Source organism: Microcaecilia unicolor, chromosome 3 (genome assembly GCF_901765095.1).
Source record: "Microcaecilia unicolor chromosome 3, aMicUni1.1, whole genome shotgun sequence".
Lineage (NCBI taxonomy): Eukaryota > Metazoa > Chordata > Amphibia > Gymnophiona > Siphonopidae > Microcaecilia > Microcaecilia unicolor.
The window spans coordinates 385,677,706-385,705,319 of NC_044033.1; the positions used below are offsets into that span (position 1 = coordinate 385,677,706).

The window sequence follows — 27,614 nt, forward strand, 5'->3', positions numbered from 1 at the left end:
ATCAACAATCTCAGGATTCAATCTAGCTCTCCTGTCTTCCACAGTCCTTCCTAGAATAGAAGTTGTCTTCTTAGTAGATGTGCTGGTAGCAGGATGTACAGGATCTCCTATGCAAATTTTGCTAGTTGTGGCCAGTATGTTTGCTTGTATTTCCAAAACATCAAAATATCTTTGTAGGCATCACTTAAACATAAACAACAGCCCAGTTCATTAACAGGCTTCAAAGTAGAAAATGACAAGGGGACAAAGTTTGTGCCCTGTCCCCATCCCTGTGGGCTCTGTGTCCATCCCTGCCCCATCCCCGTAGGATCTGTCCCCTTCCCCACTCCCGCAGTCACTGCGGTTCCCCATCCCCGTGTCATTCTCTAATGCCATCCTAGCACTTAAACATTCACTTACCAGGTTTTTTTCTCTCATCCTGTTTACAAGGTGTTTTGAAACTTTTTGCTTCATCCATTGTGGTTTACAGCAGTCAAGCTTTAGTTCTGTAAAAGAAATAAAAGTTCTATGGTAACCAAAAACAGTCACATATGTTTTAGTCTTGAGTAAGGATTTAATAATTAGAGATAAATAGAAAAAAAATGCTTCAGGGCAAACTAAGGTGAAATTATATCTTACCTGATAATTTTCTTTCCATTAGTTGGACTACAGCTATACTGACCTGAACGAGTGGATGTTATCCCCTCCTACCCGCAGATGGAGGTAGAGAAACTGATCTTTTCCAGTAAAGTCACCGATATAAGGGGCTGGTGCTTAGTGCAAAACTCTAGTATGCAACTGTCAAAGCAGCAGAAGATCCCTTTGGAACTCGCACCCATGCTCAATCAACTACTGCTGCTGTAATGATCATTAACTAAGCCTCATCACTACATCCATAACACTCGCTACCCTGTGTATGCAAATTTGCTTTCTTCTTTAAATTCTCTATTTTTTTTTAAACTATAAAGGAAAAAGCAGAGCACCCCTAGAGCCCTGGGCCACAGACTACTGAGGATGAGTCTCAGGACGGTTCAACCGGACTAAAGGAAAGGAAATTATCAGGTAAGACAATTTCACCTTCCTTGTAGTCTGAGGCCATACCCCGCAACTATAACCCCCACCCCCCCCCCCCCCAAACAAACAAAAAAAAAAGTTTCTCAAGTGAATTTAGCACAAGGAACTTTCCGTCAGGTCCCTGGCAGCATTAGAAGGGTTGGTTGAAAGGAGAGGTGTCTAGCGGCAAACTCTCTCTCCCTCCAACCCAACTACTCTGCTTTGCTACCCCCCGAAAAAAAACCTCCTGGTAGTCTAATGGCCCCCCCTGAGCCCAAGGGGACGGGGACAAACTTTGTCCCCATGTCATTCTCTACTGCTTATAGCTCTCCCTCTCTTCTAGGTACCATACTTCAAAAGTCTGCTGCACAGTTTCCAGCTCCAGTCGCAAGAACCCCTCAAGGCGTAATGTTCTTCAGCAATACATTCATAAGTGACTTAAAGAAAGCTTTGTGAAAAACTACTAGGCAGAGGAATGCTGAGATCCCACAAAGCACAAACAGGGAGTAGGAAATGGACCTAGTAATCCAGAGATGAACAAGGAAACGTTCACTGAAATGCTTTGATGTTCCCATGCATATCTCTCACCTACACACCCCCACCCTGTTAGACTGTCAATAAAATGCTTTGATGTTTCACTTATACATACTGTCATCTACCAACATTTGCTTATTTCCGATCTGAAGGGCAACCCTCGAAAGCTAATCAAGAAATGTATTAAGTTATGTCCAATAAAAAAGGTATCATCTTATTTTCTTTTCCATGTTTTATTTCTACTGATTACCTTTAAAAAAGTGGACTAACACAGCTACCACACCTCTCTACCCATGTTTTCTTGAATTCAGATATTGTTTTTGTCTCTACCACCTCCACCAGGGCTGTTCCTCACTTCTACCACCCTTTTCATTAAGAAATATATTTCCTTAGATTACTCCTCAGTCTTTCCCCTTTATCTTATGCCCCCTCATTCCAGAGCTTTCTTTCAATTGAAAATCTTGCATCCCTGTGCAAGTATGCCACAGAGGTATATAACTAACTCATATCTTGCCTCTAGCACTTTTCTTTCAAAGTAAACATATTGAGATCTTTAAGTCTTTCTCCATATGCTTTATGACAAAGACCACTTACCATTTTAGTAGCCGCCCTCTAGACCGACTCTATCCTGTTTACATCATTTTGAAGGTGCGATCTCCAGAACTGTACACAGTACTTCTGAGGCAGTAAAACAAAGAAGAGGAGACAACAAGATTAGCAGCTCTGGAAGTATATGCAGGAAAAAAAAAAATCACACAGGTAATTGTCCAGGGGAAAACCTTTATTTGCACCAGTATGGACCAGACATGGGACTGTGTTCTCAGGGATCGTAGAGACACTGATGGATATTGGAAATCAGTAGTCAAATGTAGATGGGTGCTGAAAAAGCCACAATGTGTCATGGAGTCTCAACAAAATGCTTTTTGATGTGGTGTTCTGTTGAGACTCCATGACACACTGCGGCTTTTTCAGCACCATTTTGTCTTACCATTCCCTGAGAGCAGCAATGTTGGGTCCATACTGGTGCAAATAAAGGTTTTCTCCTGGACAATTACCTGTGTGGGATTTTTTCGCATATACTCCCTGAGCTGCTACTCTTGTATCCTCTAATTTGTTTTATTGCCTTTGTGTTCCCATAGAGGCGGTTTCCTATTCTCCTTGTTTCCACAGTACTTCTGAACCATGGCCAACTCAGGTAGGAGCACTCAGAACTGAAAATGATTCCTTAAGACTGCAAAGCACAAGTACTTCTGGTGGTCACATGAATGTGAACGTGCAACTATGCCTCTGAAATCTAGAGATCAAATTCAGTGCACTCGATTTAGGTGCACGTCGGATAAGCGCATGCTCTGTTTAACTGCATGCCGTACTTCGGTCCGTTTTTGGCGCCATCAATTTCTATGGGGACAAACTCCGGTTTAGCGCACCACTGATAAGCGCAAGATTCGCTTATATGCATGCTCCAAGACCGCTCCTCTGCACTACTACTACTACTTAGCATTTCTATAGCACGAAAAACTCCGCATAAGCGCGCGCATGGAATATGGAAGCCGATTGGCGCATGACAACCAACGAGATTTCAAATTTACTGCCTCTTTAACTGCCACAGGCAGAATAAATGAAAGAATGTTGTTAGGGCGTACACCGGGGTCGTCGTCGCGGCGGAACTGTAAGACTTTAACACTGGCTGAACGAATAGAAGTTCTTAAAAAATTAGAAAACAAAGTCAAGCATCTATTGCTAAAGAATATGGTGTCAATCCCAGTCAAATTTCACGTGTCTGGAAGCAGAAAGACCAGCTTCTGAAAGACTGGCAAAACAATACAAATCCACAACGGAAACGAAAACGGGCGGGAAAAGCTGAGGAGGTAGAAAATGGTCTTCTTCGGTGTCACGTCTGTGGCCGTGACCACCCTCAGACTTACCTTGTTCCTGGGGGTCAGCTTCCTAGCTGGCTCCTGTTTCTTCTGTCTGTCCTTTGAGCTAGCTCTGGCTCTCTGTGCTGGCTGCATCCAGCAGCATGACACTAATTGCTTCACTATACTGCACCTGTGGGTGTTGCCTGGGTTAGCTTTCTCTCTCTGTGTGTGCTGGCTGCTTCCAGCATGACTCTAATTGCTTCACTACACTACACCTGGGTGTGGGAAGCCTGTGTTTCACTGTGCTTTCTGCCTGCTCTGTGGTTTGTGCCTGAACAGCCTCCGTAGTTACTTAGAGATTGCTGCAGCTGTGCCTCTGGTGTTGATAAGCCTGTTGTTGAACTGGCTCGTAATCTATCACTGTTGGATTCCCTACATATGCAGAAAGAAGCCTGGAATCATGTTATACAGGCAACCATTGTGAACTGCTACAAGCGGGCAAGCTTTGTTAAGGACGTGTAGAGGGACGAAACAGGTGCAGCTGTTGCAAACTCGTCAGATGAAGTGGTTATTGACATCCCAGCTGGTTTTACTGAACAGGAGTTCCATCGCTATGTAGCTGTTGATTGTAATCTACAAACAGCTGAAGACAGCACTGATGTCGAGATATGCTCATTCACACAGGCAACAACGGCTGATGATGGAACAGATGAAGAAATGAGCAGCGAGGCACATGCTGATGAAATTGAACAACCTCCTCCTGTCACTTTTGCAAGAGCGCTGGAGAGTCTCAACACCGTGCGGGCCTATCTGGAGGCCACAGGATGTCAGTGCTATGACAGTTTTTACCATCTGGCAGATATAGTCTATGGAACTCACAGACCCAAGAGTGTACAGAGGACTATAACTGATTACTTCAAGTAAAGCCTAATGTCAGTTAACTGAGACTGTACATATAATAATAAACAGTACTGTACATATGTTTATCAGATGTCAAGCTTCTTTGGGTCACAACAGTTAAGTGCATGCTCTGGTTAACTGCATGCATTTCTTTGGTCCCAGACCCTTGCACTTAAGCGGATTGCACTGTACTACCCCCAAGACACAGCCACCATAACCAACTGCAAGGTCTCCATTAGAAAGCATGGTACCCACAGAGCATTGTTGACCTGATTCAAATATAAAATAGGACTGCTTCCTGGGGACTACAAAAGTAAATTGAATACATTCCTAGTCCCACTCCTGTGCAAGAAACACTGCCTCTAGATGAAGCAGTCTTTCCAGGTCAACATGACAGCCTCCACCTTAAAAGGTAACTAGCAGTGAGACTCCACAAAATACTGTAAAGGTAGCAAACAAACTTAAGGGCATAGCCTTTGTGTATGAGTTCCAGAAACTACTGTTAAAGGGTCTCCAAAAACTCAGTGAAATCCCCCAGCACCTCTAGTGCTCTTAGGATCTCCTTCTCTCCACCTACCTTGAAATGACTATCCCAACCAACACTTTTGAGATGCCACCAATTTCCCAGTTGGTACTTATTAGTTTCTCAAAACATTTCCCTGGCAGAACTGAATTGCCCCTTGCAGTCAGTCTTCCAGAAACCTTGGGCTCTTCCAGGTGTAATCTAATCTCAGTATTTATCAACTGCTTACTCCCTACAAATGTCCAAAGTGGCTCACATAAAAGTAATGTAAAAACAGTCACACTCATGAGACGTATAAAGGCTCAAAATTCAATTACTAATTGTTATTAAACATATACATATTTTTGAAACGTGAGTTTTTTGAACATTTCCAAAAAGAGATATAGGATTAATTGCATTTCAGAACATTAGGCAGATTATTCTAAAGTTACACTACTTGAAAAATAAAAGTTGCTTCCAAGTCTAAATACCGGGTGCCCTTAAAAGATGGAAAAATTAAGGATCTAATGATCTACAGAGAGAGGCAAAAAAAAAAAATTAAACCCCCTAGAGTTTTTTGCTGTTTTCTCAGAAACCGCTTGGAATTTCAATGCTAATTTCACAGCTGTATTTGTTGTCACTATCTATGTTTATATGCCGAGTGGAATGAGATTATCTTTAAATATGGCAAGGTTACAGACTTTTTTGCAAGACTACAATTTTCACATGTTCAAAAATGTTTCTACTGTACAACTACCATTGTTTGAAAAAAAAAAAACGGGGTACCAGCTTAATGTCATCACAGTGAAATTTGAATAATTTATACTTGATAATATAAATTTACAGAATTTAAGCATTTCAGATCAGAATGGCAATCATAGGCAAGGTGTCGGTAGCAGACAAAATGAGAATTCAAACACTGAACAAGGTTTCGCAGCAAAGGCGATACAGACTGCATATCATCTCAAGAACTGGAAGATCAGCACTTGAAGAAAATTTGTCAACGTGACAGCAAAAATTCTGACACATTGTTAACTTTATCATTTGAATGACGTTATTTTACTGTGTTTTAGCACAAACATTTTTAACGTACAAAAATCGCTAGGCAGTAACACCTGTTGTATCCTTTCCTTTGGAGAAACTTCTCTGACCTCCACTACTATCACATGGGAATTCTCCAGGAAATCCAGCAATTGTGCTGATTGAGACCCACTCCTCCACATTCTTTTTTGAGTCCCACCTGAGCCTCTTACTGGACAAATGATCCCCCAAAGTTTGGGAGCCAGGAAATAGACTATTATCCAAGGCATCAGGTAGGCATCTTAGTTTAAAAAACATGTATTAGAAGGACAAATTTGAGATAATCTTCTGCTCATCAAGCCTCCCTGTCTCCAAGACCCCTCTCCCTAGGTGCAATTCTCTGCCCTGGTCCCTACTAGGATTAGGATCAGCAGCCCTTTCACTTAATCCTGCATTTGATCTGGGTAAAACAGTGGTGATGTCCGTCAAAGCAGCACCACCTCCAGACCCAGCTGCTTCACTTGCAGACCCCAATCCACCAATTCCATCGCCACACCTGACATCACTGGCACCACTGCCATTAAAGGTCATCTCCCGTGGGCTCTGTGGTTATTTCCAAACAGCACTCCCTCTTCACATGCATGGCATCGGCGAATTGCCTTCAACAGCAGAATGAGAGCAATTTTGCCCATATCAGGAGGAAGAGAGCCAGTTTTTAACAGCTCATTGAGATCAACGAGTAACCAGTTTACTGCTTCCATAGGGATGGATTTGAGTAGGTATTTTGGGCACTGACCCAGGGAGCAGTTGGCTCAGGAGCATTTCAACAGCAGTGATCTTACATGCTCAACTGTTAGTGGTTGAAAATATTCCCCGTTTTAGTCAGATTTGAGTCCTTGGATTGTAGAATCTCTGGTGATAGAGGTGGAACTACAGGTTGAACTATTTTTCTCTGCTGAATTAGTTTTAGGTAGTTCAGACCTAATTTGGAGAATCTTATTAGCAAAATGATCAGCTAGGTCTTGGGCGGTGGAACATGTTTTCTGTGAATGTTCATCATCATTAGCGGAAGCTAGTTTTTTTAAATAAGGAGAAAAGTTTTCTGTTGTCAAGGTCATCTTGACCTATTAGGCTGCTATAGTAGACGTTCTGAATCAGCTACCTTTTTTTTTTAGTGTCAGAAGGCTGACTTCTATTTGGATTTATCAGTAGTATCTTTGTTGTTTCTCAATTGATTTTCAAGTCGTCGACAATGCCTTTTTTTAGGATGACTAGTTCCTCTGTAAACCATGGTGAATTTCTGGACATCTTGACCTTTTTAAGTGGTAAATGGAGCAATTTTGTCTAGTATGGCTTTCACCTTGGTATCCCTGCGAGATTTGATTGAACCATGAGGAGATGAGGTAGTGAAAGAATCTGTTAGCTCAGACCAGAAAGCGACCTTTTTGATTTTACCTCTGGTGGAGGTGAGTTTGGAGGACTTCTGCCTGGGTAAGCTTGACAGACAGATAGCAACAGTGAAATCCAGTTGGAAGTGGTCAGACCACTGTACTGGCTTCCATTTGAATGAACTGATCACGCTATTAGGATAGGAAGTCACGAAGTCTAACGTATGGCCTTTTTCATGAGTTGCACCCACGGAGAATGTAGTTAGTTTGCGGTCCTTCAAGAATGATTTAAAGTTGTGGATATTGGTGTCTGCATTATTTTCCAAGTGTAGGTTTAAGTTGCCCAGGAAGATAATCCTAGAAAATCCTAGACTGGATTACTGTAATTCACTCTACAATGATCTGACTACAAAGGGTCTGCACCAGCTCCAATTGATTTAGAATGCCGCAGCAAGACTCATAGAAGGTTGCAAGCGATGTGACCACATCATACCATTTTTGTAAAATCTTCATTGGCTACTAGAATACAGGGCTAAATTTGAAACTCTCTGTCTGATCTTCAAAGCCCTTAAAGGAAATGGCCCCAAGTACTTGAAGAACAGGATGCTCTCTACACACCTCCAAGGACACTAAGGTCCTCCCAAGAGGTATCCTTAAACACACCCTCCTCAAAAGACATTACACGATGTGATACCTGCAATTGAGCCTTCTCCAGAGTAGCCCCCACACTCTGGAATGCTCTCCCTGAAAAGCTTCACTTAACACAAGACTATCTATTTCAGGAAGCAGGTGAAAGCTTGGCTCTTCAATCAGGCTTTTAATGGAAGAAGTAACTAACTTCTTAGTCTCACACACAAGAAGTGACACAGGCTGTACATACTGCAGCAGGACATGTTTACCCACTCCTAACCTAGCTGAGATAACATTTAATCATCTGACCTCATGTGCATCTTTCTTTAAATTTGTCACCTTATTTTCTAACTCCTCTTACTGTCTTACCTATCTTTATGTTCCATCTTTGCATATATCCTACGCTGTGTTGACGTTGTAAATAGTATACTACACAAGCTATACAAAAAAGTTTGAACATAGTATATCATAGTACTGTATAGTGAATCATACACCGAATCCCGCCAATTTTGGTATAAAAATTAGCACTATTAATATTAACAAAAGGGATCTCAAAACTCCCGGTAGGGATAAATACCAAAAGTACTGAAAAAATCCACTACCATAAATTGAAGCGGGATATCATCATTGGTCCTTATAAAATAAAGAAAAAAGGGAAAAAAAAAAAAAAAAAAAGAATCAGCTGCATAAATTCCTGAACCAGGAGAAAATCAGGTGATTCAAAAATAATTTTCATTCCAAATTAGGGTCAGGTAAATAATCACACTCCAGTAACAAAAACAAAGTAAATCCTGAAGTCACTAGACTAAATGAAAAGCAAGCAGGAACCCCTCCAAATAGAAGACTGCATTCAACAACCAAAAGTCCACCCCCCCCCCCCCCAGAAAACAAACAAACACAAAACAGCCCCTTCAAAATAGACTTGAAGCTTTCTCAGAGTCTGCCGTTCAGCTGATGTAAGGCTGTCATCTCGTGCAGCCTCTGGTTCAGCTACAAACCGACTTCAAATATAGAGCAGTGATTGTGGAGTCCTCTTGATCATTATATTCATGTCACCCTCCTCCTCCTTTTTTAATTACCTGATTTTCTTCTGGTTAAGGAGTTTTTGAAGCTGATTTTTTTTTCTTTATTTTATAAAGACCGATGATATTATCCCGCTCCCATTTATGGTAGTGCATTTTTTTCAATACTTTTGGTATTTATCCCTACTGGAAGTTTTGAGGTCCCTTTTGTTAAGACTAATAGTACCAATTTTGATACCGAAATTGGCGGGATTGGGACCGGGTGTATGATTCACTATGCCCAGGGCACTCCCCAGAACGAGAACCAGGGTCATCAAGCAGTTCAAACAAAGGGAGCGAACCCCCAGCATGACTCTCCGAGAGGATCAAAGGCCCAAGCGCCAAAACCAGAACTATCGCCATAGGTGACTTCCAGCATAAAGTCCGGCAAAAGGCCTGCCAGAGAAAGAGCTAGGCAGGGCCGGCTCAACCCGGCAAGCATGGCAGGGGGGGGCGCCGCCGCGCCATGCTTACCTCAGCTACTGGACCCCTACAGCAGCCCCGCCTTCGATACTACCCACGCCGCCCTGCAGGCCTGAAATCTTGAATTTAAATTTACCTCCGTCGTTGAAGCAGCTGCGCAGTGTGAAAGCGCTGCACGTCGGACGTACGACGTCTCTAGCCTTCTACGTTCGTTCCCTTTCATCAGAGTCCCGCCCTCGCACCGAAATGACGTCAGAAGAAGGCGGGACACTGATGAAAGGGAACGAACGAGCGAAGGGAACTGGAAGGCTAGAGAGACGTCACGGATTTCAAGCCCCATACCGCAGCTGTTTGATTGATAGGCCTGTGATCTTGTGAAGTGATCCTGTGCCACTGAGTGAGAGGATTGAGAAGGTTTGGATGGAAGTGCAGCACTTGGGATCTAGTTTCCTGAGTGGTTTTTAAAAGGGGGTTTTGTAGCTTAGATGATCACTGTGACATTAGGCTAACGAATGTAATCGCTACATGACAATAGGTTTCTTCCCCTCTTTCTTGGCTATTGCTTATGTAGCTCAGGGGCAGATGCATCAAGCCTAACAGTAGAACTTCAGCTCTACTGCAACATATCATGTATGCGTAATGCACAGCTCATTGATAAATGTCACCTTTCCAGTTAGTGCGTGAGTGGTGATTTGCTCAGGCACTGACAGGAAAGGTGACATAAAAAAAAATTGGCAGTCTGCAACAGCTCTTTGTGCACCCTTCCACCCTGACCCAGACAGTAAATAAATCCCACCTAAACTTTCCCTGGGTGTCTGGTGCATCACCTGACCCAAGGGCATAGCCAGACACCCAATTTTGGGTGGGCCTGAGCTCAAAGTGGGTGGACCCAAGAACCCTACCCCCCAGCAACTAGGCATCTCTCAACTCACCATCCCCCTCAAACCTCCTTGCCTTTTAAAGCATTCATTTATTTGCCATCAGCAAGCAGCGATTCATACCTGCTGCTTCCACCGGCCCCGAGCCTTCCTTCTGACCTGGTCCCACCTATGCAGAAACAGGAAGTTGCATCACAGGGAAGGCTAAGGGCTGGCACGAGCAGCAGGTATAGGTCACTGCTCGCTGCCGGCACAGAAATGAAGGCTTTAAAACAGTATTTCCCAACTGAGGAACTGAGTTCGATTCCCAGCACAGGCAGCTCCTTGTGACTCTGGGCAAGTCACTTAACCCTCCATTGCCTGCCGCATTGAGCCTGCCATGAGTGGGAAAGCGCGGGGTACAAATGTAACAAAAAAATAAAATAAAATAAACTTTGTCAAGCCAACTACCCCCTAAGTCAAACAAATTTCCTTATATGGCAGATAGGCCCTGTCTGGTGCATCTCCAGGACACACCAGGCAGAGCAGGGTGCTGCCATTTTTCAAGATGAGGCAAGAGTAAGTGGGCATTGCTCCTGCCTCCTGTAAAGGTATGACTGGGAGGGGATGTGGGGGTACCTAGAGAAGGAGTCGGGTGGGTGGGGGGTGCCACTAGACACCAGGGATTTAATTTTTTTATTTGGAGAGGAATGGTCGGCCACTAGCCTACCAGGGCAAACGTTTGCAGTGAGGGCATGTGTGGGGTCATGGATGGGGGACACTGGACTACCAGAGAAATATTCTGAACTGTGGGTGTGGGGTCATGTCATCGGGGAGGGGAGGGGAGGGGATTGGGCCACTAGGCCACCAGGTGGAGGTTCTTAGGTTCAGGGAAGGAGGGAGGCAGACCAATGCAGACCGATCACAGGGCAAATCCCTCCTCTCAGTACCCTTCTCCACCACCGCCAACTCCAGGCTCCGCCCTTTCTGCCTCGCCTCACCCTATGCCTGGAATAAACTCACTGAGCCCATACGCCAAGCACCCTCCCTATCCATCTTCAAATCCTTACTCAAAGCCCACCTCTTCAATATTGCTTTTGGAACCTAACCATTGTACCTCTACCCAGGTAATCTAGACTGTTCCAATTTTGATTGTCTGCACTCTTTGTCCATTTGTCCTTCTTGTCCTTTAGATTGTAGCTCCTTTGAGCAGGGACTGTCCTTCTTTGTTTTTTGTACAGCGCTGCGTAACCCTGGTAGCGCTCTAGAAATTTTAAATAGTAGTAGTAGTAGGATGGGGGCCACTGGACTACCAGAGAAATATTCTGAACTGTGAGTGTGGGGTCATGTCATCGAGGAGGGGAGGGGATTGGGCCACTAGACCACCAGGTGGAGGTTCTTAGGTTCAGGGAAGGAGGGAGGCAGACCAATGCCAGCATCCGAGACAGGGTGGTTGAGTTGGCCTTCTACGCTGCCCTGGACCCTGCATGTTCAAAACATTTTTTGTTTTTGTTTTGCATGCTGCAGTTTAGCTTAATCACTTCATTTGCATTCATTTTAATGCAGTTTGCGTTCAAGGTTTTCATTCGTGTTAACACTCACGCTGAAACCCTTTGGACAAATGCAAAACCATGGCAAAAGTTTGCTAACCAATGGCATCTCTAGACAGAAATATTTGTGGTGGCAACTGGAGGGCAAAGTACATATAGAAAGGGACAAGGCAAAGTGACATTTCCACATATCATGCCCACCACCACATCACACCCCTCCTACCGACTCGTTTTTTAAATTAGCAATACCATGGATTTCTGTCTATAAAGAAATCCTCCCCTCCACCTAGTTTCAGCTACCAGGTAAAACCACCATTACAATTGATAGCAAATTCTTCTGTGTGGAGTGAAGTCTGGATTCTCTCAATATAAACCCTGCACCTCCAGTTCTGTATCACAAACTCCATATTCCCCAGCAATGGAGATATTTCCCTTACACCATACAAAAAATATTCAAATTGTGATTATCACCTCATGAACAGCACACACTCCTTCCATTGCCAGACACTTTTATTTATTTAGATTTGCTCACACCTTTTTTGTTTCAAGTAGGTGGATTTTGTTTGTGTGGTGACGCTACAGCAGTGTTTCCCAAGTTGGTCCTGGAGTACCTCCTTCCTAGTCAGGTTTTCAAGGTATCCACAATGAATATGCATGAGAGATTTGCTTACGATGGAGGCAGTGTATGCAAATCAGTCTCATGCATATTCATTCTGGATATTCTGAAAACCTGACTAGCTACCCCAGGACCGACTTGGAAAACTACTCTACAGGCTATGGAGACCACTAGTCCTGAGCATTTTTATTTTGTGTGCTAATGGTTTGCTTTTATGTTTCAATACTTTTTATTGATAACCGATCAAAATAAACAGTATCATTACTATGAAACTTATACAATGTAACATCTGTCATCAAATATTATTTTTACCCCCCCCCCCCCCCTCCGTTCACTGGGTAAATCTCTCTTATCTGAACCCTTCTCCTCCACTGCTAACTCCAGACTCTGTTCCTTTTATCTTGCTGCACCATATGCCTGGAATAGACTTCCTGAGCCGGTACGTCAAGCTCCATCTCTGGCCATCTTCAAATCTAAGCTAAAAGCCCACCTTTTTGATGTTGTTTTTAACTCCTAACCCTTATTCACTTGTCAGAACCCTTATTTTATCATCCTCACTTTAATATTCCCGTATCTCTTGTTTGTCCTGTTTGTCTGTCCTAATTAGATTGTAAGCTCTGTCGAGCAGGGACTGTCTCTTCATGTTCAAGTGTACAGTGCTGTGTACGGCTAGTAGCACTTTAGAAATGATAAGTAGTAGTAAGAGGATGCCCAAAATCGGCTTTCGATTATGCCAATTTGGGCGACTCTGGGAGAAGGATGCCCATCTCCTGATTTGTGTCGAAAGATGGGCGCCTTTCTCTTTCAAAAATAAGCCTGAAAGGGAAAATGTGGACAAGGATCTAGTTATATATAGATATCCAAAGGCTGGGAATGAAAGGTGAGGTGCTTCTGCTGAGAGATTTCAGCTTGCTGGATGCAGATTGGAGTGTTCCATATGCAGAATCTGAAAGACATAGAGAGATGAGGATGCCTTTCAAAGTGCTCTCCTCAGGCAAATGGTGACAGAACCCACCAGAGAAGAAGTGATACTGAATTTCCTGCTTATAAGTGGGGAAAATGTGTCTAATATCTGATTGGATGCCCCCCTGGACAGTAGTGATCATTACACCGTATGGTTCAATGTACAAGCTAAAGGGCAGTGTAGACACACGAAACTCAAAGTCCTGGATTTCAAACATGCTGACTTTAGTAAAATGAGGGAGTACCTGAGGAAAGAGCTAGCAGGATGGGAGGATACAAGAGAAGCGGAAAGTCAGTGGTCCAAGCTGAAATGAGCAATAAAAATGGCAACGGATCTTTATGTAGGAAAAGTAAGCAAAAGCAAGAGGAAAAGGAAACCTATATGGTTCATCATACAAGTGTCTAAAAAGAATAAAGGCAAAACAGGTGACATTTATGATGTACAGAAGAACTCAGAAAGAAGAACATAGAATACCGCATAAAACTCAAAGAAGCAGTGGCGTACCAAGAGGGGGCGGTCCGCCCCGGGTGCACACCGCTGGGGGGGTGCCGCGCGCCTGTTGGCCGAGTCCGCTCGTTCCCTCCCTGCTGCTCCCTCTGCGCGGAACAGGTTACTTCCCCCCCCCCCCCCCCCCCAGCAGGTAAAAATGCACCCGGGGGGGAGAGAGTGTAATTTTGCTGGGGGGGGGGGCGCATCGGCGATCTGCCCCGGGTGTCAGGCAGCCTAGGAACGCCACTGCAAAGAAGTGAAGAGAGAAATACCGCTGGAAAAAGTGCAAGCAGAAGTAAAAATGGTTAGAGACAAAGAAAGGTGACAACTTTTTTCAGGTATATTGGGGAAAGGGGGAACAATAGAAATGGAATAGTGAGACTCAAAGCTACTGAGAATCAATATGTGGAGAGTGATGAGGAAAAGGTGGACATACTAAACAAATGCTTCTGTTCTTTAAGTACTTCTTTATCAGATAATCACACAAAAGCAAAGATTCTGGACTCGCTTGCTCAGGGATATGACAGTACCTAATTGGCCCTTAGACTCTAACTAGCTAGCTATACCAATGAAAGGAACAATGACACAAATGGAATAAATTATTATTTATTATAAATATAAACAATATATGTGACAAATTACAAAGCAAGTTACAAAAATAAGCTTGTACCAAAAATAGATTATCACCAAGATAGATATATATAAATAAATCTGATCAGCTAAATAACTCTGTATGCGAGATTACAACAAATAATTGTGCAAAACAGACACTTAGCAGCTAGTAATTCACTGACCACAAATCCAGAGATGAACCAGTCTTTTACAGATAAAAGCCTAGACTAACCAAACCATGAACCATAGGTAGTATATCCTGTTATCTCACCTGCAGTCCGTATTGCAGACTTTCAGTGGATGAAGAATTTTATTCCACCATTGAGACTCTAACAGAAGCCTCTGTGAGTCAATCTCAGTCCAGGAATAAAATCCAAGGTCTTTTCTCTGTATACTGATTACACAGTATTTCGGTAAGGCCTCAGTGTAGCTGTGGAACTGACCTTGTTAACTTATGACAAGGAATTCAGTTCACAGATGTTTAGGAATCAGTCTCTCTCCTTTCTCTCCTCTCCAGTCCAACATTGGCATCTTTCTGGGTCAGATGATAACTATGGACCAATCACAAATGGTGTAATTCTGTCCAGCAGAATTCATGGTCTTGAAGAGAGGCCTTGTTATTAGCAAAGAAACTTATCAGATGGGTGTAAACCCCCCTCTTAATTCTCATTTACTCCTTGAGCCATCTGTCTCTATGAGGTATGCTTCTCCACTCTTTCCAGGAGATAACTGGAGGCTAGTTTGCAGTAAACAACATGTCCTTGGATGAAGTCATCATGGTATGCCCAGCAGTAATTTTCCTTGTGAAAAACTGGTTTCTGATGGTTACAGATGTAATCAGGGCACAGACTGTAGAATCCATATTGGTTATAAAAGAATGGTTCAGGCTTGGTTAGTTACAGATGTAATTAAGGGCACAGGCCGTAAAATCCATATCTATATAAATAATTCTCACCTCCAACGTTCTGAACCGCACTGTGTGGCAGGGAAACACTGAAGCCCTGTAGTCTTCTAGGCTGTCAGCACCACTCACTCTCATTCATAGACCCGCCCTCAGCCACGCCCCATCCACACATAATTCACAACCCCAACATTCTAAATGTAAATTTGTAGTTGCAAGATCCCATGAGTGTCTGCCCCACCCTCGCGTCACAATGTGATGACGTGGAAGGCGGGGCTATGACACTCAGCCAATCGCCAGTTCCACACCCCCCCCCCCGACGCACAGCGACAACAGTAGGGCATCTAAACGAGGCTGCATTTTATTTTCAACCAGCCTGCCCCGCCCACGCGTCAAACGTGATGACATCGTGGGCGCAGCAATGCCTAAACGAATCCAGGGTGGAACAAGAGAAACGGACCTCCAGAAAGAGACCCCTCAGAGACAACCCCCCCCCCCCCCCCCACCCATCCGCAAAAACGGAAGGAGTCACGGACAGGAAAAAGAGAGAGGGCGCCGGCAGATGAGGGCTCAGGCCGGGGGTCACGGACAGGGTCCACTGGTGACTCGCAACGGGGGGAGGGAAAGAGCACTAGGTCAGACTCCAGCGCTGCCACCAAACAAACCTATGACATGCCTCAGGAGTATAACCCACAAGAGTGGAAGAGAGCCACGCAACACCACACTAAGCAAGGAAGCCCTTTGGTTAATCTCAGTTTCCACTCCAATACGCAAGCGTCATTCCAGTACACTCAAAAAAAAACCAAACAAACATAGGAGCTGCTGCTGCTACAAAAGAAAGGGGAATCAGACGAACCCTGAAACTGGGAGGGAGGGAGGAAAGGAAGGAAAGGGGGCACATTACAACTTGAAAGGTAAACTATGGAGAGGGGAGAGGAGGAGGTCCCAAATAACAGAGAGGGGGGTCCCTAAGACCAGACAGGGGGAAAGGGGATTCCCTAAGACCAGAGAGGAAGGAAGGGGGGTCCCCAAGAACACAGAGGGGGGGAAGGAAATCCTCAAACCAAAGGGGAGGGGGTCCTGAGACATGAGAGGGGAGAGAGGGGAGGACACTCACTGTCTCACATACACACTCACTCTCACATACACCCACTCTCACAGACACAGTCGCAACCACCCTCACTCTGTCACACACACACACTTGCACATTCACTCTCTCTCTCTCTTTCACACAGTCACTCTCACACTCTCTCAAACATACACACTCAGTGGAAAACCTTGCTAGCGCCCGTTTCATTAGAACCAGAAACGGGCCTTTTTTACTAGTTTGTTATAAAAGACCAGCAAAGGTGAGAGAGAAAGAAAATACCCCTACAGTTCACAGAAGAAAATCCTAGAGAAGGATCTCTGTTTTGCTCTCCTAGATACTTGTATAGCTTTGATATAATATGAGGGGATGAAGAAGTGTGTTGTGATTTTGAAAAAAATGTAAAAAAAAGTATAAAGTTTTTTTTGTATACATATATATAAAAAGGTTAATAAGTAAAAAAGGTTCAATAAGAGCTTTTGACAGCACTGGGATTTATTTCTACTATTATTGCTACATTCCCCCACTTGGCTTTATATTTTTATGGACCTTTTAAATAACGGGACACCTGAGTAGGCATATCTGGTATTTAGAAGACTAGGAGGCCAGAAGCTGTATGAGTCTCAGTACAGTGCCAAGAAGGATTACTGTGTATTTTGACTTGGACCTTGCCTCGGCTGTGAATGTAGTCTTGCACTGATTTATACCTTTAGGGCACTGAATTCACACAATATTCTGTTGCAGTCTTTTCTGTTAATAAACTAGCACCAAAACACTGTTTCCAGTGTGACTTCAACTGCAAAGGCTTCCAACTAATAACCCCTCTACAGCCGTTGTGTACTGTTTGGGGAGAAGGGAGTAGCAGAGACCACTGAGGGAGAACAAGAGAGGGGGTAAATGACAAAAAAATAAAAATCATACTTGGGCTTGTTCTTAAAACAGGCAACAAATGTTTCTTTGATTGGATATAGGTTTTTACAGATTTAGGAGCTCATTATGGTAATGAAAAACAACATTTTTTACTGAAATCTGCCAGTTCAATGACTTCCATAGCCAGTTTCACTTTTCAATTTTAAAATGTGTTGAGTGCTCCCTGAGGTGTGAAATTGGCTGGATACGGGCCATGTGGGTATGAACAGCACAGTTTTAAAAGCAGAGGAAATGATAAATGACTTAAAAATTGTTATGGTTGCTCCTAGAAACTTGGGGTAGTTCAGAACCCAACGTTGAATACACAGATGGAGTAGTACTTGGGGGTAATTCTGTAAGGAGGGCGCCAACATTTAGGCATCAAGGATACATATAAAAGACCAGAATATCAGCATACATGCACGTATGTGGGGAGGGCACATAATTATACAGACAAATTATAGAATACTATTGGTTATAAGTGTTTGCTATTTTTTTTAGCAAGCTATGCACAAGCATTTACACTAGCTCTATGGCTTTCTTTATAGTGTAGGGTCCAAATAGGCACCTTCTTTGCATTTAAATAAAGGTGCCTATTAAAGAATTATGTTCCATGTTTTAGCAATTCACACCCTCTTTGTTTGAATGTGCACTTACAGGGTTAGATTCTATTTTCAGAAACATTCAGACTATTGGTATAATCAACATTATCCCAATTCGATTACTGTAATGCCATATATGCTGGCTGTAAGGAGTACCTGTTGAAAATACTCCAAACAGCTCAAAACACTGCAGCCAGATTCATATATAAAATCTCTCGTTTTGAAAGTGCCTCCCCTTTATTAATCAAATTACACTGGCTTCCCATCAAAGCAAGAATCACCTTCAAATTATGTACCTTTATCTTTCAAATACTAAATGGCACAGCTCCAGACTAAATGGTACCATTAATAAACTTACCTCAAAGAAACACTAAATATGAGGCAAGAAACTACCTCAGACAACACCTCCCAAATTGTAAAAAAGTGATCTACAAAACTGTCCGCTCTGCAGACTTTACTTACCTAGGAACCAAATGGAGGAACTTCTTACCACCCAAAATAAGAAATATACAGAAATATACTAGATTCCGCAAAATCCTCAAATCGTTCCTATTCAAACAAACCCTCACAAAGAACAACCATATTTCAAACAACTAATTATTACCTGAATTGGTTATTACTCTATTTACCATTAATTTTCTCTTTGCTTCATGTGCAATTTCTCATTGATAATAGATTTTCTAAATGTTAAACATCCATAGGTATCCCAGTATGTTTATGATACTGTATTGTAAAATTGGATTCTTACAACAAATTACTTTCTTATGCATTATTCTTTGTTATGTATCCTATACTGTTTATTGTAAGCCACATTGAACTCGAACTTGTTTGGGATAATGTGGGCTATACCATATTTTTCGGACTATAAGACGCACTTTTTTCCTCCCAAATTTGGGAGGAAAATGGGGGGTGCGTCTTATAGCCCGAATGTAGCCTCCCTCCCTCCGTTACAGGCATCTCCCTCCCTCCGTTACAGGCTCCCTCCCTCCCTCCCTCCATTACAGGCTCCCTCCCTCTGTTACAGGCACTCCCTCCCTCCGTTACAGGCTCCCTCCCACCCTCCGTTACAGGCACCCCTCTCTCCCTCCGTTGGAATTTTAAAACTCCTCACCTCGTCGCTGTGACTCGCGGTAGCAGCAGCGCTTCAGCGTGCACGTCGCTCTTCACTCAGCCTTCTTTCTCTCAGCTCTCTGGTCCCGCCCTTGTGGGCGGGACCAGAGAGCTTAGAGAGAGAAGGCTGACTGAGTGAAGAGCGACATGCACGCTGAAGCACTGCTGCTACCGCGAGTCACAGCGACGAGGTGAGGAGTTTTAAAATTCCAACGGAGGGAGAGAGGGGTGCCTGTAACGGAGGGTGGGAGGGAGCCTGTAACGGAGGGAGGGAGTGCCTGTAACAGAGGGAGGGAGCCTGTAATGGAGGGAGGGAGGGAGTGCCTGTAACGGAGGGAGGGTGCCTGGGACAGGGAGGGGGGCCTATTTTTTGGACTATAAGATGCACTTTTTTTTTCCTCCAAATTTGGGAGGAAAACCTAGGTGCGTCTTATAGTCCGAAAAATACGGTAAATGTCACAAATAAATACGGCACCTGAAAATTCCACGCAGAAAAAAAATATGCCTAGGTATATTCTCTAAAGTACACCTAGGGCCCTGTTTACTAAGGTGCGTTAGAGCTTTTAGCGTTCCTACACTTAGCGTGCGCGCTAACCATATAGGCGCCTATAGGGATATTGTAGGCATGTATATGGTTAATGAGCATACATGGTTAACGCACCTATAACGCTGCTCAGTAAACAGGGCCCCTAAATTTTATAGAATAGGCTTACATTTCCACTTGGTATATAGAATACGTCGAGCGCCTCTCCATGTGACCAAATTTAGCCACGGCCATTTGTGCCACATTTTACTTGGCATAAATCCCAATGCCTAAATTAGGCACAGAGCAGGTGTATTCTATAACACGCATAGATTTTTAGAAATGCCCCGCCCATGGCCATGCCCCATTTTCAACTATGCAACTTAGAGTTTTTACGCACCACGTTACAGAATACGCTTAGACAGTTGTGCACGTAAATATTAATTAATGCCAATTAGTGCTGATAATGCTTGTTAACATCCAATCAACAGCGCTGATTAGCTAGTTAACCAATTAGGTTACGCACATTATTATAGAATACGCTTCATTATCCGCGCTGAAATTAGGGTGTGATATATAGAATCCGTCAGACTCAGTAGAAAAGGGAAAGTGTATCCTGAAGAAATGTTTAACTGCATTTTAAAAAGTTTTCAGAAAAATACATGACCATGTAAGGGATAATTTCATAAGTGACTTGAGTGTGTATAATAGTTTTTTTACACTCTTTAACTAGGTGCTTAGAAAATTAACCTAGTGTATATAGGCATAAAAGTACATAGGACAACATAGAAAGTTTTTTTGTTTTTTTTCTTATTTCTGTGTGATACATGCATAGACATTCCTGAATGGCATTGCAGTAGAGTTTACTTGATAAAATTTGCATAGAATCATATAACAGAAAATTTGTGCAAGGGCCAGAGGAGGTGTAAGTACCTGTGACCACATTACCAGGGGCTGGGGTTCAAGGGGGACATTTTGCAAAGGTGCACATTTTGCCTTTATAAAATATATGCAACATCTCAACCTAGATGCCCTATATCAAAATTAACCCTCCAATCTGGACATGTGGCAGGGTATACTCAGGGCTTTTTTTGAGGGGGTACTTGGGGGTACTGAGTACCGGCACCTTTTCCATTGTGTGCTGAAATTAGCCCATGGTCCCCAAGTTTTAATGAAAGAGCTCAGGCTCTACACACCAATTCTGCCTTGCCATAGATTCTGTGACTGGTTGAAGGGGTCCTGGCTATTGTGGGGTGAGTCCCTCAGTGATCACCTCATCCCTGAAGGGTAGCCTGCCATTTGAGTACCGGCACCTTTTTTGCTAGAAGAAACACACTGGGTATACTATACACAAAAAGATTGAATTGGCATAAGTTTGAACTTGTGAACTGGACTTGAAGCCTTGATTGGGGCTACTGATGATTAATTTCAAACTTGCACTAATTCAGCTCTTTTAATTTATTATTTTTTTAAGTTCCCACACTTCTCAATTGATATGTTTGTATAAAATTTCTTGGAGGGAGTTAAATGCAATCAGCAGAGAAAGATCTGGACCATAAGGAGACACTTATACTGTGCTTTTAGCCCATTGTAAACCAAGTAGTACTGTTGACAAACCTGATTCGTTTACCACTGCACTCATATATCTCAGCTCCAAGAGGCCAGTACAACAAATAAGTGACTGCATGTAACCTCTAAGTACAATAAGAATTCTTTAATAGGCACCTTTATTTAGATGCCAAGAAGGTGCCTATTTGGACCTTACACTATAAAGAAAGCCACAGAGGATTTTTGCTTTAGGGGGAGGGGGCCTTTGTATTGTTTGGAATGAGTGACTGGAAGTGGATGGCATGTAAATGAGCTACATTTAAGTAAATTATAGCAAAGGGGGTGTGTTGCATCAGCTTGCACTGGAGTGACTGCAGTAAAATGAATGTCTGGAGGCAGAGAAAGATGAAGTAGATTCTTTGGGCTCCCAAGATTTGATGCCAGCCCGCCTACAAAAGGCAGACCCAGAGTTAGGGGAAGAAAACCGTAAAGTGGCAGGCTGTTGTGGAAAAATTGGGAGCCCTTCCATTAAAAGGGAAATCCCCTTCAAAAGCACTGGGAATAATGGGGCAGATGCTTATTCTCAAGCCACTCCATGAAGCTCATCAGACTATTTCTAGCTTACCCGAGTTTGAGAGAATGTCTCAAACCAAATCTACTGCTGCTCACTGGGAACCAAGAAAGGGGCAGAATAAACAAAGGAGCCAATTGTGAAAAAGGCCAGGGAAGCCGTGGTACTGAAGCCATTTTCGCTCTCTGGGGCTCCCACACTTTGGGTTGAGAGTCTCTGGAGGAAGTACTCAGCCCCACTAGTAGTATCTATATGGAAGAGTTGAAAAAGACATGGGACCTTCAGGATGAAACCTGTTAATTCAGGTTATTTAGAGAATTGCCATCCTTGATTTTGCAGGTGACAAAGACACTAAGAACTACAGAGAACCAGGCACAGAAGGCCATAAGGGTGGAAGATCTGCTATTAGCAGGGATCCATAAACCCTTAAAGGCCTTTCCCTTCTATCAGACCATCGGGGATGGTGGTGGGGCTTGCAGTGCCAGGACTGAGTGTGCTGAAAATGAATCTGGGTTCTTGTATGCATACCCGAGAATGTTTTGGGTTTGACTTAGAGTCATCAGATTTAGAGACCTGACTGGGTCTCCAGGTAAAAACACGAGGTCTCTGGGTCCTGTGGCATAGGCATCGCCATGGAGGGGTATGAGAAGGGAAGGTGGCCAATAGTGCCACAGTGATGCCTGTGTCTCAGCCCAGAGATCCTGTGTTTTCTCCTGAATATCCAGTCAGGTCTCTATATCCACAGAATCCAAGTCAAACCCAAGCATTCTCAGGTGTGCATATAACACAGATCTCTTTCTCAGTACACTCAGTCCTGGCATTGTGGATTTTAGGAACTCTGCCCCTCTGGTAAGGCTTTTCTATCTGATGCAGTCTGAATCTCTAGCCCAGGCAGTCACAGCTGATTATATACTTGCTTTCAAAGGCTGCTTCCTATCTAGTGTGTGAACATCTTGTTCTCCGGCCAGCATCTGTCATCTTTATATCCCCTCATCCTTCAAGGCCTCTCTCTGGTCTGGCTTTAAACATGGAAGCAAATCTCTCTTTCTGAGTCAGCTGTTTCCTGGTATGAGTTACAGTGGGCTGCTATGTTTCCAAGTGTGGACCCATTTTTTTTTTAACCATGGATCATTTCCTTTTCTCTATTTGTTCCTTATGACAATACTGTGCATACTGTAGTCCAGACTGTTTCATAGTCCATACCAATTAAGAATGAGGTGTATTCTAGTGGTGGGAACGTTCATGAAAAGTTCTGAGACATGAGTTCAAAGCTCTACTCTGCTGCTGCCACTTTGATCTTGGGCAAGTGATTTCCCCTGCTTACAGTAGATTTCCAAGGCATTTTTCTTAATCTGTCTTTCCTAGTCATAATTCTGAATACTGAAAAGCAGTTAACACAGAAGAAAAATTGGAAAAGAAGCATGTTTACTTAAGTTGTTTTAGGAAATTTAAACCCAAGTTCAAAAACTGTTTGGATCTTTCCAGTCCCATAATTAGGTAAAATGAAATTGCCCATGACGTACTTCTGAAGGACATGATATAAAGAGATGCTTTATTTGTATTGGCATTTGTAGCATTTCCCTCAGGCATTTTTAAAAGTAAAAATACTTTCCAAACCCTTGTGGATAATTCTGAAGGCAAGCTTGGAAAAATAGCCTTTATTTCTCTTCAGTACTGGGACCTATGTACTAATCATTTTTCCTATGAATGAAAAAAAGAGAAAATCCATTGGGTATATCTGGCTCATAGAGCAATTAGTCTTTATATATAGATAATTTTAACAGATTAAATATATTGGACCAGAGAACACACAGCCTAATTATTGAGCTTGAGAATATTAGGTAAATTGGGGCCCCTTTTACAAAGCAGCGGCTTACTGCTTGCTAAACAGGAAGTACTGCCTGGCTACCGCAGCAGCTCGGTGGTACTTCCCACCAGGGGCGTAGCTACGGGGGGCCATGGGGGCCTGGGTCCCCACAAACTTCATCCGGGTCCCTGGTTTGGCTGGCAGTGGGCCCCAACCCCCGCCAGCCGAAGCCTTCTTCAGCGCCAGTCTCCAGCGCAGCCATGTTCGCTGCCTGCCCCCTGCTCTTCTTTCTTCTTGCTCCTCCTGTGCATTCTGATGCTCAGCGTCAGCGTGCACAAGAGGAGCAAGAAGAAAGAAGAGCAAGGGGCAAGCAGCGAATGTAGCTGCGCCGGAGACCGGCGCTGAAGAAGGCGTCAGCTAGCGGGGGTTGGGGACCGCCGCCAGCAAAGATACTTGTTTGTGAGGGGAAGTGGCAAGAGGCGAGGTGGTGGTGGGGGGGGGGGGGCGAGGAGGCGAGGCGTGGCGATCGGGGGCAGCGGAGCAGCACTCAAAATGTGCCCCCAACCTCGGGCTCTGGCCCCCTCCCACCGTGAGGTCTGGCTACGCCCCTGCTTCCCACCCCCAATGTGCTGTCATATCCAGTGCTGGTGTGTATCCAGCGATAATTGGGCAGTGCTGCGTGCTGCCCAGTTACCACTGGGTTAGCACAGGATCCCTTACCGAGTGGCGGTAACAGCTTCCCCTGAAATGGCCGTGTAGGAAGTACTTTACTTGCTGCACAGCTATTTCCTACTGAAAAGAAAGACCTACCCTTTTACCCGCTGCGGATAAAAGGGGGCTTCAGCACGCTTCATAAACACAAGCCGACGCCAGTGCAGGCCCTCATTTGCCGCATCTTGGTAAAAGGGGCCCTTGCTTATTATTTGCAGATTTATTTTAGTGCACATGTTCTGAATGATACAGGAACTGAACCAGGCTATATAGATTATAAGCTACTCTCTGTTCTCAGGGTCTAATTTACTAGGCCGCTTTTCCTGAGATGCAGAATAGAACAAGTAGGGAAAGAATTCAGAGCATGGCTCATAGAATTCTTTCCAACTCTTTTATGTGTGTGTGTGTGTGTGTGTGTGTGTGTAAGTAATTTGAAATGTCTAACTTAGACAGTTTCAAATCATATGTATATTCTGTGACACTATTCAGATGGTGTTGCTGAATATTCACATATAACTTGAACCATTTGAGAGAGATGTTTCAAATTAAAACCTGCTGCTTGTATTTAGAGAATTATTCAAAAAGACTGACTTTGCGTTTTATAAATTTTCCTAGGTCCCCTATGGTAGTGCCAATCCAAATGATCAGAAAATATTTAATGGAGATTCTGGGAATGCCGGAAAATTCCTTACCACCTATAACAAGAGCTTATTACATACAAATGGATGCGAAATCATCTGAGAATCAACAGCAACAAGGTGTGATGGATCTTACGGCATTTCTCGAGTCTTCTTTAGAGGTCATAACCCAAAGAACTACCCTTTTGGTGACATTTGCATTGGAAATAGACAGAGATGCAGTCCTTAAACTTTCCCTCAGACATTTGGATTCTCTGTTTATGGGATCAAAGGTTAGGGTATTCCCTGATTTGGCTAGGGACACTCAACAAAGACGTAGGAAATTTTTGACTCTACGTCCCAGATTAATAACAATAGGTGCAGATTTTGTTCTGAGATACCCATGTATATGTAGAATAAAATTTCAATCTAGGCAATACCAATTCTATGACCCAAAACAGTTGGAGGAATTTCTGTTAAGCAGAGAAGTGGTAAATGTTAAAGTTTAGTCCCGCACGCACCACTGTAAGGCAGCTAAGAGTCTGCCACTTGAGACGTAACTTGCTCTTTTGATTTATTTATTGGGTGATTATGCTTTATATTTAAGTGTTTGAAAATTTACTATAAATCTTGGATCATTACCTAATTTGTGATCGATAGTAGAATATATCATTGTGACTATTAGAATATTTCCTTTTGTTTATAAATTGTTGTTTTGTGTATTATCACTCATAAGGATTTATTATGTATGATAAAACTGTATAAATAAAAATGAAAAAAAAAAAAAAAAAAAACCTGCTGCTTGTGTAGGTCACTTAGCTGCATAATTTATATAGTTAGAAGCTGAATATCACTGCTCACAAGCAAAAATAGGGGAGGAAATTCTATAAAGGTCACCCAGATTTGGGCGCTGAGCAGGACTTCTATAATGGCACTGGGCACCCAGGGTCTGTTATAGAATGAAACATAAGTTGGCACTGGTGTGCCAACATTTAGGTGCTATCACTTCCATTGTGTAAAAGACAGGCATTAAGGTTGCACTGTAGCATGTAATTTATAGTATTTCCAGGGCCGGTCTTAACAAGTGCGGGGCCCTGTGCAGACCAAGTTGGTGGGGCCCCATCCTAGCCCCGCTCCCACCCTAGCTCCACCCCATTGATACGATTATTCAATTTTTAGAAAATGTTTTATTTATGAAATTTCAAATAAAGACAAATGAAGCTAAACTTGTACAGAAAAACTGATCGAAATAATGAGCACAATGCTATCATGAAACCCCCCCTCCACAGAAATTATTCAGTTCAAGTCCACTACAATTAGTAGTTCCAATTCTCATAACAAAGGAGAATAAAGGAAAAATATTAAGAAAAGATCCAGTACTTTCAAATTCCCCTATTACTCTGTAACCCATCAAACCAGAGAGGCAACACAGAGATCCCCAACCCCAAGTAGCCAAAAAAAATGTAAGTGCATAGGTTCCCATTAAATACAAAACCACAACACATTTACAGTACCAAATGTTTCCATAAATCAGCTATATTAGATATGTATCATATGACAAAGAATAAAGTGGTTGCTCAAAGCATATACTAACCACAATCGCTGAGCTGCAAAACACTATGCACAAATTTGTGCAAAAACACACTCAGAACCTTACTGTACCATAAATATTACACTGGGCAGATCCTAATACATCAATATACCACCCATACGGAAAATGCAGACCGTCAACAATATGAAGCAGGGGATCATAATATCACAATTCTCATGTAGAGCCACAAAACACCCTTTTAGGGTGGACAGTGTTCACAATGAGTTCCTTTTATTAACGACCATATGTAGATCCTTCAAGAGGTAGTGTGTCATGATTTAGGCTCTACACCCTTTCTGATGTTTTGGTGCCACCTCAGTAAGGCCAACACACAATCTCTCCACTGCAAAACATTATACACAAACTTGTGCAAAAACACACTCATAACCTTACCAAACCATAACAGCACTAATTCCAAGGACAGGACGAGCTACAAACTTATGCGTGGAAAGGCAGCACTGTAATTACACCAGGCTCTAAAACACCAGTACACAACCTTGTGAGAAAAACCAAAAAGGGCTGCAAATACTACACACTAGCAGAATACTGCACCTTGATCACACATGAAAAATACATGACACAACAGATACGAAGGCAAAATACTGAACTGTGGAACGTTACCTCAAGAAGTCAGACTCAGCATGCAGCAATACTAGAAAAAGTGAAACTTACATGCAAAATATCACAGATGCACATTTCCAAAAGCTGACATATTCCAATTAATAAATTCTGAATAAAATACTTTTTTCTACCTTTGTTGTCTGATCATTTAGTTTTTCTATTCGCTTTGGCCCCAGTGTCTTCTGTTTTATGCAGTGTCTTCTTTCCATTTGATATATTTTCTCTCAACACGTCCCCATCCTCCTGTGTCCTTATGTGTCCTGTCTACCATCTGTAGTCCTGTCCCTATCCTTTCTCAAGTTTCAGCATCTGCCTTCAAAGTGTTCCGATCCAGCCCTTAAATTCAGCAATTTACCCTCCATCCATATCCAGCATTTCTCCTCACTCCCCTCCATCCATGTGCATCTACTTTCCTCCCCTCCCTTACATCCATGTCTAGCATTTCTCCTCTCTCCCTTCCCCTCCATCCATGTGAATCTCCTTTGTCTTTCCTTCCCTCCATTCCTGCCCAACATTTCTCCTCTCTTCCCTGCCCTCCACTCCATCTATGTCCAGATTTCTCCTCTCTTCCCTCCCCTC

The 27,614-nt window shown here is 43.1% G+C and overlaps 1 protein-coding gene across 4 annotated transcripts in view; it reads right to left on the reverse strand.

Annotated features, from left to right (window-relative positions):
• PBK (PDZ binding kinase) overlaps positions 1 to 9,526 on the reverse strand; it is a 103,442-nt gene extending 93,916 nt beyond the window's left edge. Inside the window, exons 1-2 of one of the 4 annotated variants that reach the window (XM_030195546.1) lie at positions 9,486 to 9,526; positions 400 to 485 (exon numbers count right to left, since the gene is read on the reverse strand). In XM_030195546.1, coding sequence (XP_030051406.1) covers positions 400 to 457 — 58 coding nt within the window. In that variant the 5' untranslated portion in view covers positions 458 to 485; positions 9,486 to 9,526. The other 3 variants (XM_030195544.1, XM_030195547.1, XM_030195548.1) reach the window with 3 other exon arrangements.
• Between the last annotated feature and the right edge of the window lie 18,088 nt (positions 9,527 to 27,614).